General features: G+C 38.2%; 1 protein-coding gene across 11 annotated transcripts in view; it reads right to left on the bottom strand.

Annotated features, from left to right (window-relative positions):
* Window positions 1-13,677, bottom strand: part of plx (PTB_TBC1D1_like and TBC domain-containing protein plx) — a 143,459-nt gene that overhangs the window by 23,915 nt on the left and 105,867 nt on the right. For 9 of the 11 annotated variants that reach the window (XR_010850204.1, XM_067086915.1, XM_067086911.1 and 6 more), the window contains 3 exons: window positions 8,739-8,948; window positions 8,452-8,619; window positions 5,658-5,789 (listed from right to left, as the gene is read on the bottom strand). Coding sequence is in view for 10 of the 11 variants with exons in the window: in XM_067086915.1 (XP_066943016.1) it covers window positions 5,658-5,789; window positions 8,452-8,619; window positions 8,739-8,948 (510 nt within the window). In the remaining variant the exon portion in view is untranslated. Of the gene's footprint in view, window positions 1-3,440; window positions 5,790-6,314; window positions 6,355-8,451; window positions 8,620-8,738; window positions 8,949-13,677 lie in introns of those variants that run through there. The other 2 variants (XM_067086919.1, XM_067086913.1) reach the window with 2 other exon arrangements.

Raw genomic sequence — 13,677 nt, 5'->3', positions numbered from 1 at the left:
ATTCTAGGATGCAAAAAAAAAAAAAAAAAAAAAAAAAAAAGTGGTGAAAATTTTTACAAGACTAGAAACTGAATTACAATACTCCTTGAATGAATATACTGAATCCATAGCATTTACCAGCATAACATTTTGATGAAGCATCATACTTTATACCTCATATATATAACAGCATTATCATTTAGCTGGAGGAAGGAAAAAAAGCTGGTGTTCTTATACCACCTCAAGGCCAACTTTCTTGAGGATGATCTTGGAAAAGCCCATGAGATTGCGACAAATCTTAAATACTGTACCCTTGTGATTTTAATGACATCTTTTTGTAAAGCAAGTGATACCTTTTGTGAAGTTGTACCTAAAACTGATTTTAATATAAAAACCTTACTTTACAATAATGTAACCAATTTGTGCCCATTATTGGACTGCTAAAACCATTTAATGGTTTGTTATTTTCAATAACTGTGCACTGCAGAACAAGTTGATCAGGAATTTCCCTCCACAAAAGAATACATGAGATCCCTTGCAATCAACATAATAAAAAGTATGAGGGACAAATTGTCAAAGATCTTGAAATATGATTATATCAACATAATGTTAGAACAATGACTGCTTTCAGTAGTCTATTTCAACACATGAATGACTATAACCACACTAACAATTCCAAAATTCAAAGAGATCATGTTCTTTAAAGAAATTATTAAAGCATTACTGAATAATATATAATAATGAAAAATCATGTTGATTTGATCAACAATAGCCAAAGGATATAAAAATTGGGTGAACTACTTGAAAATATTTTTTAAAAATTAGTTTTGAAATAGTTACTACAGTTATTATGTATTGCTGCCACAGAAATAACTTTGAAACCACTTATGATTTTTTGTATTACTTGCCCACAAGAGGTGTAAAAAACTGAAAGTGCTAGGTCAACTCCTTGTTTTATTCCTTCCTTCAGCTTAAGATTGTCAATATGATGGCACATAAGATGCAGATTTTTTTCACAGTTTTCCAGTTCTATATCGTACTTCACGAGGACAGGTCCTTTTCAATGAAGACTACTGGAGCCTACAGTACATGTTTTGACATTTTACCTGACCAAATCTATGAATCACTTCTTGAACCATCAATACAGCCAATTACAGAGTAATAGCAGCAAAAAAAAAAAAAAAAAAAACATAAATTAATAAAATCTCAAATATTTAAGTTACATATATACACAGCTATGGCATATGACCATTTGATATATGATTTTCAACCATTAAGTGCAAGCATATTAGGTAAAGTTGTTTGGCTGGGTAGTACACTGAGATGCACAGATCAGCATTAAAAGATTCATGCACAGCATCACCCAATCTTGGTTAATGCACACTGGTCATCATTGAGCAAGCATCTGGAAGATACCCTTCTCTGATTATTTTTGTGTACTGGACAGAGAAGCATCTCCCAAGGACTTCATATGTTTGATTATGTTGTGAAATGTATAAGTTTAACAATAAATGTTGAGGAAGTACAAAGCACAGTGCAACTGAGTGGGATGAGTAAGTCAAGCTACATAAAGAGCTAGCAGTTTTGCTGAAGGGGATCTTGGCCAGCTGACCATCCATTTGGTCCATATGGAGAGACATGTCATTGTTGCAGTGAGGTCTACTTTATTATTTGTGGCTGTAGGATGATTACTAACATGTGGTGTAGTCATGGAGGAGACGGTGAGGCTTCTATTTATCCACATGGACATGAATAAGAGGCAATCCAACATTCCTTTCTGAATAATAATGATGAAGACATTATTTTTGACTGCCGGTCTCAAGGATCTTGGAAGAGGACCAGAAAACAAGGGAATTTTTGTTGCAAGCCATGTCTGGTATAGGGTCTAAAGATACTGTCACATGAGGAATATCTTTCAGCATCTTATCATGCCAGGCCACCATTATGGGATACAAGAGGAATTCGCATTGTCACATACACCCAAATGACATTATTAATTTCAAGTACACGAGTTTTTCAGGATTGGGCTACAAACACTGCAACCTACAAGCCATAGGCCAAGCCTAAAGCTAAAATAATTATTCTTTTACAAGTCACCAATGGAAAAATTTGTTGCCAGATATGTTAAAATCTACTAGCTTTAGACAGTGTTTCTACTGTGCTTATCAAAATTATATTGCCATAAGCTGGAAATGTACTAGATTGACTATTCTTCCCAAGCAAACAAAGGTGCTGATCTTTGGGTGAAAGATAAAAACCATGGGTGACTTCACTTTTGCCACAACTAACGGCTACTTTGTGTAAACTTTGGTGGCAAGATGCAAAAAAGAAGCCAGAAAATTTGCATGTGACAGTGCGTTAACAAGCCTGCCAAAGGCTGCTGTTCAACATTTAGGCTCCTCTAAAAAGACTGCACTAGGATTCAAGGCTGCCATGGACTCTATATCACCTTGCATTACTTTCCAACACAAGATTTCTAGCTAATGTCCACATCATCAACATAACATTCAAGAGAATCAAAGGCACTGCTTTATTGAGGAGCAGCATCAGGTCATCTGGAAATCCAACTCCAAGACATAGATGATGAAATCAAGTAACCATACCTGCTTGGCTGGTTATGTACATCTGGCTCTAAGACATAAGTTGGGTGGAATAGTTCCAAATCAATTCCTCTTCATCCTCATAAATAATGCTTCCAGTCACCCAAAAGCCATGAAGGACTGGTGTAAGAACATCCAAGTAGTACCCTTACTTTTACACACCACTTCTCTTCTCTAGCCCCTGAACCAAGACATCATCCTTACCTTCATAGTGTACAGCTAATGGCAGACAATACAGAAAATTATCAATTTCTCTGATACCTGACACGATGATAAGGAGTATCTCATGAACTTTCAGTCAAAGATGAAACTGACTACAGTACACCACAGAAGCTTTGGATAAGCTGCATTTGTCAATGATGAACATGGTATGGAAGAGAGTTTCACCTGAATGGGACTCCTATTTCACAGGATTCTCTTTAGTGAGAAGCATCCATAAAATCATCAAGTTGTTGCATGAGGTTGAGTTTCACTGATGGTTTAGATGAAAAAGGCAGAAACTACCACTGTCTTAAACATTCATGAGCATTTGGGCATCCTTGCACAGTTTGAGGATGCCCTGAGGGAAGTTGCTCCTGACACTTCTAGTGTTTTGAATACAGCACTGCTAATCCAAGGGAATTTCCAGCAATTTGAAGAGATGGAGAACTGGGGAAGTGGAAAACACTGATTCTCCCCAACATTCCACCTGGTCTGTGTTATCTACAAACCCCTCCAGTCCTAACTCCCCTTTTGTTTTCAAAGAGCTCTAATTGACAAATGTGAATTGCTGCATCAAGTTCTATGGGTCTGGGGATTTGTAGAGAAGTTGGCATGGACTGGCCACAGATTACGAAAAGTAAAGTATATTTTGAATACATATACTTTTTCATATTTTTATTTCATTATATACCTATCTGATACAGTGTATGCAATTGCACTTGGGGCCTAAATTGTTTATTCAGGTTGCTATGGTGTGGGTAACATTTATTTGGAATATAACTCTTCTATACGTTAAATGCCGCTGAATCCAGGACAGACTGTATCCTAAATAAGTCCAATTCTTATACAGATTTGACCTATCCTATATACTGTACATACATACATAATCAGGGATTATAATTATACATTGGATATATGATATGATGCCTGTACAAAACTTCATGATTAATTTAATTAAAATTTACAGTAATGTCTCCAATTACTGCACTTTTGTAAAATGTGCACTCACTTGGCAATGTTATGCAGCTCGGAGAAAATGTTGATACCTTATATATTAGTACTGCATTTACATGACTTGAAACACAACTTTGTCATCTTCCTCTTTGCTGCCCATTAGTCAGGGTCAGGAGTTCATAGTAAAGATACCCTGAGGTACTTCAATCTCTAAATTCATATTGCAACATTCCCTAAGAACCTTAGATGGTTAAATGTGTATGTTTTCAACTGAATTTTGAACAACTATATGAATAACCAAAGTATGTGTAACAATGACTTTTCAAGTGCTTAAAATTTTGTGACCATTGTGAAAATAACCACTATACAATGGACCAGTTGATTTGGACACAGGATTTTAATTTTAATGTGATGCATTTTGGAGATGTAAATTATCTTTTTTTCTTTAGAGGATATGTAAACCTTTCCATTTTTCCAAGCTTGCTTATAAAATTTTCCATTTCCATAAAATTATGCAGCATTCATTTAATATTTCTACAACTATAATAAAATATTAACAGTAAAAATGTAATATACTGTAATCATGAACTTATGAGGTTTTGCTCTATGTATCTTATGTCATTTGTGTGATGTTTGCTCAAAAATATGGACAAGGTGAAACATCACTAAAAGAGCAAAATCTGAAATACGATATGGCACATTCTCAATTACTGATCTAAGATATCCAAAATACTATATAAAACAATGCACAGAAACTTGTCTGATAAACAAATGTAAGTATAGACTGTAATTCTGAATAGCTCCGGGTAAACTCAGGTGTTGAATATCAACATGCATCCTATGTAAGAATAACTTCCAATATTTTGCACGATTAAAACTCAACCCTGATGTTTTTGTCATGAAACTTCAGCCCAGCTATTTTACATAAAACAATGAAAAAATTTGGTTGAAATCTTAGAACTGAACTCTAATTTACTATTCTTTCTGCAGAAAAGATGGACAAGCAATGAACACACTACATCTCTATTGCAAATTGTTTTCAATCACTTCCATGCCCATTCAGCATATGATGTAAACAATTATTTGAAAATTACTTATAATTTCCTAACATACTTCTTGATAAACGCACTTACATTATTCATATCATATGCTTATTTGACACAACCTTTACTTATCAATGCTGTAAAAACCCTGCTATATGATAACTACTACAATTATTCATACTTTACCTTAAAAAAATAAAAAGCAGTGATCCAGGCCTATGTTCCAAGACTGCACCAAACAACAGTACGTATTATGATAAGGAAGGTCGATAATATACTTTTTTACTATTTCTACTCAATGCTGAAACAACATACCTTACACAAATATTTCTGAATCCAGCATCTACTCCAAATTCTTGCTAAGTACTGCATTGCTACTAGGTTTAAATAACTTATAAACAACACGATTCAGCAGGCTACTTTGTACAATATTCCTACTCATGTCTGCAATTTACTTAGGCTACGGCTTCACTAAGTCATTAAAAATGTCAAAATGCTATATCCAAAATTCACATATTTACAAGTAAGTGTACAGATTACAATTACATAATACTTTTATATACAAATATATGGATACAAACATCCAAGGTCCACTTAGTAATGCCCAACAATTGCAATGCATTTTTAAAGTGCAAAGTGGTTTGCACTATCGATGGTTGTCTTTAAAAATATGAATACAGTGTACATTTTGCAACAAACTACCACCTATTACAAACTGAACTAAAAACACTCAAAAAGTGATACATTTTCTTTTCCTATCTTAAGACTACATATGAAACAGATTTTGTCATGAATACTTCAATCAATAATAAATAACACAAAACTAGTCATGACCAATATTTTTAATGTAGCGCTGCATTAGGCCATAATCCATACTTACGGCTCTAGGTCCTGAGTTCTGCTGGAGAAAAGTATCTTGAGATGGTAATGAGGAAGAAATACCTTCACCCTCTTGGACTTCATCCTTTTCAATTGGGATTTTATTCAAGGTGTTAGACTCTTTCCGCTCTTGCTGTGAGTACAAAAATCATATTTAATTTTCTCAATATCTCTACAAATATCACTCTTGCCTCAAGTATAAAAAATAACTGCTTGGCTTTACTCATGTCCGTCTTTCCCAGAAATGACAAATAATTTTTCAACTAATCTAGAGACTGAAACCAATGAAATTTAGATACTTTTACTAAGCAGTGTTCTCAAACCATTGTAAGTAAATATTCAATACCACAGCACACTTAAATCTAAAACAAGTCTAATAAACAGAAGTAAACCAGAAAAAGATTGCTACAGGTTTTAACCAGGATCTAAGAATATGCAATCTTCCATATAAACATTACAGGACAAACTTCTTTGCTGGCAAAAATGCCACCCTTCCAAATAACTTTTTTTCCAACTACTGTACTCCATGTGATGTTAACAGACCTGCTGGATATCTTTTGTAACTTTCAGTGATTTTAATGATGCCATTTAAGTAATGAAAAAATTACTCTGAAAAATTTCCTTGTCAAGAAAAATCAAATATACACTCCATCCGTACCTTACACAAAGATGACACAATTGCTGAACTTTACTGGATACTTTATCATGTGGGCGTGAAAGAAAAAGAGCATGCTGATATAGCAGTGAGTCTGCAATTTATATGACTACATCAAACCAAAAAATTCCTATAAATAATCATATGATATTAATGAACTCAACTATGAGTATGGTAAATGGTAACATCTGTGGAATGATGAGACACATATTAATAAAGAAACACAGATTAAATCCCCAGTAAGGTGATGGCAATTGTCCAAAAAAAAAAAAAAAAAAAAAAAAAAAAAAAAAAAAAGTAGAATTGGTGCTGACCTATTTCAAAACTGGACAAACCTGTTACTGGCATACATTTACCTAATGGCCACCCCTCATGACCCAGTTACAGTCTGTAGACAATTACGATACTAAGTACTGTACTCTGTTTTCTGTGAATGGCCAAATTTCAATCAACAGAGAACAACAAATACAATAAAAGTCTAATTAAATGGCGGTAACCATGAGAAAATAATGATGTTATGGAATGGAATGTCTGTCTTCCAAATTAGTCATTACATCTGTCTCTTTAACAGTAAGTAACACCAGCATAAAGGACCTAAATTGAATGGACTTCTGTGCTTATCAGTTACATCATTATCACTATTTTGCTTGGCTATCTTAAATGTTCAAGTCTGAAGTACAGGTTAGTTTAGGTTAGGAACTAAGTGTAATTGCTGTTAGCTATAACATACATAGAAGATATTTACTTCAACTGCAGCTATAATACAAGGTTTTTGTTACTTAGCAGGCTTGTTACTTATCAGATAGCCAAACCTCAAAGTGTCTGTCAAGCTGAGGTACAATTTATACACATAAATACATATTTCTGTTTAAGAAAAACAAGTCATGAGCCAAATTTTTAATGAAGCACTGCATTAGAACATAATCCATACTTACCAACCAACCCCAATTTTACAACTAATGAGAGCAACGGTTTTCCCTTTGAATAACACTATTAAGTAATTAAAAACTAATAAACACAGTAAATTACCATTAACTCAAGTTAATAAAGCCTCCTATGGGCTACTAGTGTAAAGTTCTAGACAACCAAGGCTACTTGCATCAAGCAGGATGGGAGGAACAAGAGGCAAAGTACAGCTGGAAGAAAACATAGGAGTAGAGACAATTAGTCAAAAGAATACTTACCTACTCAGTATCCAAAATAGTGGAAAACAAAACATTCAACTGCCCAGAAACCATACATGACAAAGTATATCTAAAAGAGTCTGGCCTACTGGATCTGGTCAAAAGGTCTACTACATTTCAATCACAACAAGAGAATGACTGCTGAATATCCCGAACGAAATAGAAGAAAGGAGCAGCAAGGACCACATGGAGGTATACAAAAGATTGAGAATGAGAACAAAGACTAGTAAAGATATAAACAGGTCACTGGACTAAAAATAATTTCACAAGGATCCATAGAAGATGAGTGCAGTATAAATAACAAAACGAAAACCGATATATAAATTTCAACTAATAAAAAAAAAAACTCCGAAATGCATTTCATTTACCAACTACTGTAATGGCTGTGATGATGTCGGTAAAATGCAATCAGCTGATGATTTTAAGAATGTAAACATTATCAGAATGCAAATAGCACCTGAACACTATCTTCATATAAATTATATACAATAATATGACAATAATGCTTGAAATATAACTGCATACAGTACAGTACTTAAAACAACAGGTTTATTAAAATAACCATTCTTAACACAACTGTTATTTGAATTTTGCAAATGGATATCTTTCAGTAAAACAACCCGGGGAGATACTTAAGGAGCAGGCCAGAATTCTCATAAGGAACTAAACCAAATGAGTAACAGTGATTATTCATAAGCTTTGTTCTACTTTTGATAACACAGCAATATACGTATGGAATGAACTGGCAAGACTTTGTTTGCATAGGGGTTTTTAAGGGGTGGCTTCTGTCATCTGGGATTTTCTGTGGTTTGGCAGTGGCCTGGTCCCATGGGAGCTGGTTTAAAGAGGTCGGACCATGATAGCAAAAACAATACTTTCAGCATAGTTGAGTACCCTACTTCAACTGTACATTTTCAAAACAATTAGTGAATAAAAATGATAATGCATAACGTTACCTTTTCAGAACCTGTAGGGAGGAACCTCTGGTAATTTGGTGGAATATTGGCTAGTTCTTCCTGTGATAAATTCTTTGTTAAAAGTGCTACCAATTGCTTCAAATTGTTCCGTTCCAACTCTAACCAGCGCACCCTCACTTCCAGATGGTGTTGGCTTTGCTGAAGACTCTATAAATTGAGGAATACACATACAGTAATGGTAAAGCCTTGCAAAAGAAAATCTAATGTAAACATTTACATATTTTCTTAATCAGTCAATCTTGTGAATTGGTAATCAGAAATCCTACCTGATTAGAGGTTTCTAGGGCATGCTGGTGAGAATTTGACTGATGAAGTTGCTCCAATAAATCAAGATTCTGTCTCTTAAGATTTCTGTTTGCTTCCTTTAATTTTTGAACATCAGCACTATTCTGTGGTGAAAGAGCTAATTCCTCTTGAAGAACGTGGTATTCAACTTCATAAGCATGCAGCTCACGGCTTAAGGAACATTCACAAGCCTGTAACAAAATATAAATCCTTCATATTAAAATATAAAAAGTGTTACTTCTCAAATTAATTCCACCTACAATATATCATTTTTACTCCTACAACTATTTCTGGCCCCTGACCATTAATATGAGATAAATATGATATTCCGTAGCCATAATGGTAAAAACTGCAGAAGTATGGGGAATAGGCTTGTAATCCCAGACATGGACACATTAGTAAGTTGAGAGAGAGAGAGAGAGAGAGAGAGAGAGAGAGAGAGAGAGAGAGAGAGAGAGAGAGAGAGAGAGAGAGAGAGAGAGAGAGAGAGAACTGCTATTATTATTATTATACTATTATTGAAAACAATACCCTTTTTTACAGCAGTTAATTTGTACAGTCTTCTCTATTTGTGTTTCAATCTTCTTTTCACCAGCGTGTAGCTAGCCCCCCAAAAAATCTCGCTAGCCAATCAAAAGCAAGTTTTCTCCTTAGCTAGTAGGCAGCTGGCAAGCATCCTACCCCCTGCTGACCATCCCATATATAAGAAGCAAGACTCACCATGACAAAATCTACTACAGTGTGTCTTTCATCGTGATCAAGCTCAGTACAGTAGAACCTTAGTGAAATGTGGCCTCGTAGAATATCTCCTCAAGATGGATAACTCTACAGATGACAAACATAACATTTCAACTACATGACCTAGTCTCTATCATAGATACTCAATAACTCACATCTAGTGTATTCTTTTCTAGAGAAAGAATCCCTAATTCATGACTGTTTACCTCTATTCACAAAGAATGGCAAACATCCAAGTTACTCCCTGAAGACAGTGACAGGGTAAAGCAACTATCAAAAGATTGAGAAGACTGTATAAGTTGAATACAGCTGATGAAGCCATCACTTTTAACAACTGCTCGATAGAGGGTCTTCTACCTAATTTATATACACTACTTATACCCTTGTAACTGTCCCTTTTAGCAAAATGACATGTTTAAAATAAAATACAATTTTATATATACTTACCAAGTAATTACATAGCTATTAGTTCACTTTACACAGCAGCTTGAATTTAAAATTTCGTGGGTAACACTTCGCACGTCTGTAGGTGACCAGTTCTCCCCACTAGTGGGAATATTAAGAATGACTTTAGCAGATAACTTCAATCTGTTCATGCCTTATGTCCATCAGCGGGGAGGAGGGTGGGCTCCGATCATGTAATTACTTGGTAAGTATATATAAAACTTAATTTTATTATAAAAACTTCATTTTTATATAATTAACTTACCAAGTAATTACATAGATGATTCCCACATTGATAGGAGGTGGGATACATGGACATATTCTATTCCGAAAACATTAAGTATGTAATGAATTTGACAATAGAAAAAACTTCTAGCATTGAAAACCAACACTTGTCGTTACCTATCAGCTAAGAAAGCTACTGGGATACTGCCTCTGGTGAGTGCTCATCTTAATTTGTAGTGGCATGGCGGTATAGCCATGGGTTGCCTCCTATTTAGTGGGAACTTTGCAGCGAAGGAAGTACTCCGATGGCTAGTAAAGTATGGTAGGTGCTCGCCCTTGCCTGGGTGTAGCACCAAAATAAAAACCAGACAATTGTTTTCATTTTCTGCATTAGTGAAATGGTATGGGTGTTACAAAATGTACAAAAAGCACGTTTAATTTTATAAGATGTTTTCATAGCAAAGCATACTTTATGTTCAAAAGTATCTGTTCTTGTTCTGACGTCATGGGCAATGACGTCACAGGACGAAAATGGCAGGAGGGAGCAAAGTGTAAACAAATGCAGGAGGGAGTGTTGAATAGAGTGTGGTAAGGTATAGAGAGCTCTCTGACGGTTATATTGTTAATTTTGGGTTGTAAGTCTGTTTTGTGGTTTTTGTAGTCATAAGCTAGGTTATATAATAAAAGAAGAACGTGAACAGGTGGGTGGATTGCATAATTGTAGTGTTTTTGGATGGGTTAGGCTAAAAAAACTTTCAGGGGCAACTACCCAGGGGACTTCCCACCAGCCTCCATTGGACTTTCAGTATGACTCCTCCCAGGTATAGGAGAACCAGCGGGTCGGATAAACACCACCTCCACTGCACAACACTCACTTTGCAAGGTTAATTTTCTGTTAAGCCAGACACAAGACTGGCAATGGTATGGGAAGGAAGCTAGGGAGCCAGGCATGGGAGCAAGTAGATAAACACAGGGCTAGTAGAAGGAAAGAAAAAAGGGTATGTCAGCTTTGTATGTTCCTGGCTGACTGCAACAGTTGCCGAACTTGGGCGTTTGGGAGCTTATGGGCGCCTTGGCTGCACAGAGCATGAGTTGGCGCCAAATGGTAGGAGTCGCCCGTGGGTGCTTGGGCACTTTTGGGAGCCTTTGGCTGCTCAGAGCATGAGTTAGTGCCAGACAGTAGATGGCACCAGTGGGCGGCATCTAGTGCTCGTAGCACGAGCTGGCGTCAGGCTGAGATGGGCACCAGTGGCTGCTTCCGTGTACTGGAAGTGTGGAACGTTCACAATCTGCACATCAATCTAGATGCGTGTTATCCTTGCACAGGAGACATGAGAAGCTTCTCAGAAAAAGTTCCAACTTGGTAAATGTACTGACGAAGCGAGCACTCTACACAATATACTGCACTACGAAGCAGATACTGGGACCAATTCTCGGCCAACGATAAAGTATGTTATAACTTGTTACTTGTTGACACTTATCTAGGTCTCACACCACATTCCACATTCACTGTTTGATATTCCATATCACAGCACTGATAAAGAAAAAAGTTTAAAGTTTGTTTTGAAAGACTTCAAATCCTCAAACTCCTCAGCTCAAGAGGAAGCTTGCTAAATAATCTAGGAGCTGCGTATTAAGCACCCTTCTCTCCTTACTACTTTCTGCCCTTACACTTTCAATTCTCTGCAAGGGAAAATGTGAGGGTTAAGGTAATATTATTTACCGACGGCTAAAGGAATGATGAAACTTCCAAGAATTACTTTTAAGGTAATTATATAATGAAGGCTTGCGAACAGTCTATGTCCTGTAAACCCCGCTGATGTAAAATTTGGACGTAAAATTTGGACTAAGGGAATGGCGTAAGATGCAAGAATTACTTTTGGGGCAAAACTACATTGCTTGCTCGCAAGTAGCCTAGGCGAAAAAAAAGTTGTTCTGACACGATATGCAAACTGTTGGTCCTTTACATTAGGAATTACTTTCAGTGGAGCTGAAAACAGCCGTTGAACTTTCGAACACGGTGGTTAGGCAGTTAACTACCGTCCGGGAGGCGGGAGTACTGCCTGCCCGGATGTAACATTCCAATTTGCTTTCGGCCGTCGTGCGCTGCAGACATGTTTCTCATTCTCTCCCCTGATTGCTGTTGAGATGTTTTTCCCGGTGGGATCTCTCTTGTTTTTCCTTGTTCCCATGATGAATGTTGATAAACACCATAAGCCCTCCTTCCCCCAGCATGTATGTCCTGGGGTGGGAGGGAAGAAGTGCAATAGCTTCCGCTCACATGTAGATATGGACCCACACGCCCTTTGCTCCACCTGCAGAGGACGTGTGTTCTCGTAACTCTCCTTGCTCGGAGTGTTGTTCCTGGTCTGCTGAGCAGTGGGCGAGGTTTGAAGGAAGCCCGCCAAGGCGTGGTCTGACGGTTATATGGCCCCCGATGACTCCCTTGGTGGCTAACCTGTTGGGATAGTTTCTCCCTCATGGCAAGCTTCCCCTTTTGCTGCCTCTTCCTCAAGTGAGGACTCCCCCTCCCCTTCTCCTTGTCGGGTGTGGGAGGCCATGGGGGAGCAGACGATCAGGACATCCTCTCTGGGACCTCTCCTCGCTCTGGGGGTGAATTTTTTCCCCCGGAGGGAGTAGAGGCTTCCGCTTTTGACCCAACTTAGCCTTCAGGTTTGGCGGTGGAGGTGTCTCTCGGCGGCCAGGTCTCTGACCTTACATCTAACTGGCTGCACCTTGGTCTTCCTGGCGTTCCATCATTGGAGGGCCTGATCACGCATCTGTCCTGCGCTCCTGTGACGACCCACGCAGCTACCACATCCACCACATCAACCACCACCATGACATTATTCAGCAAGCTGCCTGTGACAGTGGCCTTGCACCTGGGCACCCAGATGTCAGCCACTCCTGCCGCGCCGCTGCCTCCTGGCCCCTCCAGTATGGTCACGTCATCGGTGCCTTATATCTTCGTGCCTGCTCCTGCTGTTGCCGACCCACGCTAGTTTCTAACTCTGGTTCCGGCTCCTGGATTTAGTGAGCCTCGGCCCGGCCTGGCTCCCGCTCATGCTCCACCCGTGCCCTCTACCCATGCACTGGCTCCTGGCTTCCCTGGCTCCAGTGCTGCTCCACCTGCCCCACTAGCTGCTGCCCCGAACACTAGCGTTTCTGCTACCTAGGTTGCACCCGCTTCCCAGAGTCCCCTGGCTGCACCTGCATCTTCTGCTGTTCCATCCTGGATGGGGAACCTTGCCATCCCAAAGAAGATGACGAAAAAGAAGTCGAAGAAGAGGTCTAGGGAGGTGTTGCCTTCGTTGTCCTCATTGTCTGTTATCTCTTCTTCTTCTTCTGAGGCTCGCCAGCCTCAGAAGAAGCAGCTTGTCTCTTTCCCCCCTAAGAAGTCTCGCCCCGAGGCTTCTAAGGGACTGCCTCCTTCCACAGGGAAGGCAGTGGGATCTCTCGTTGGCCAGGGAACTGATTCGTTGACCCCCAAGTCAGTTGTGTCGGGAGCCGAGG

This window comes from Macrobrachium rosenbergii, chromosome 43 (genome assembly GCF_040412425.1).
Source record: "Macrobrachium rosenbergii isolate ZJJX-2024 chromosome 43, ASM4041242v1, whole genome shotgun sequence".
NCBI classification, from domain to species: Eukaryota; Metazoa; Arthropoda; class Malacostraca; order Decapoda; family Palaemonidae; genus Macrobrachium; species Macrobrachium rosenbergii.
The sequence above is the reverse complement of the archived record's forward strand: the minus strand, read 5'-3'. Positions and strand labels throughout refer to the sequence as shown.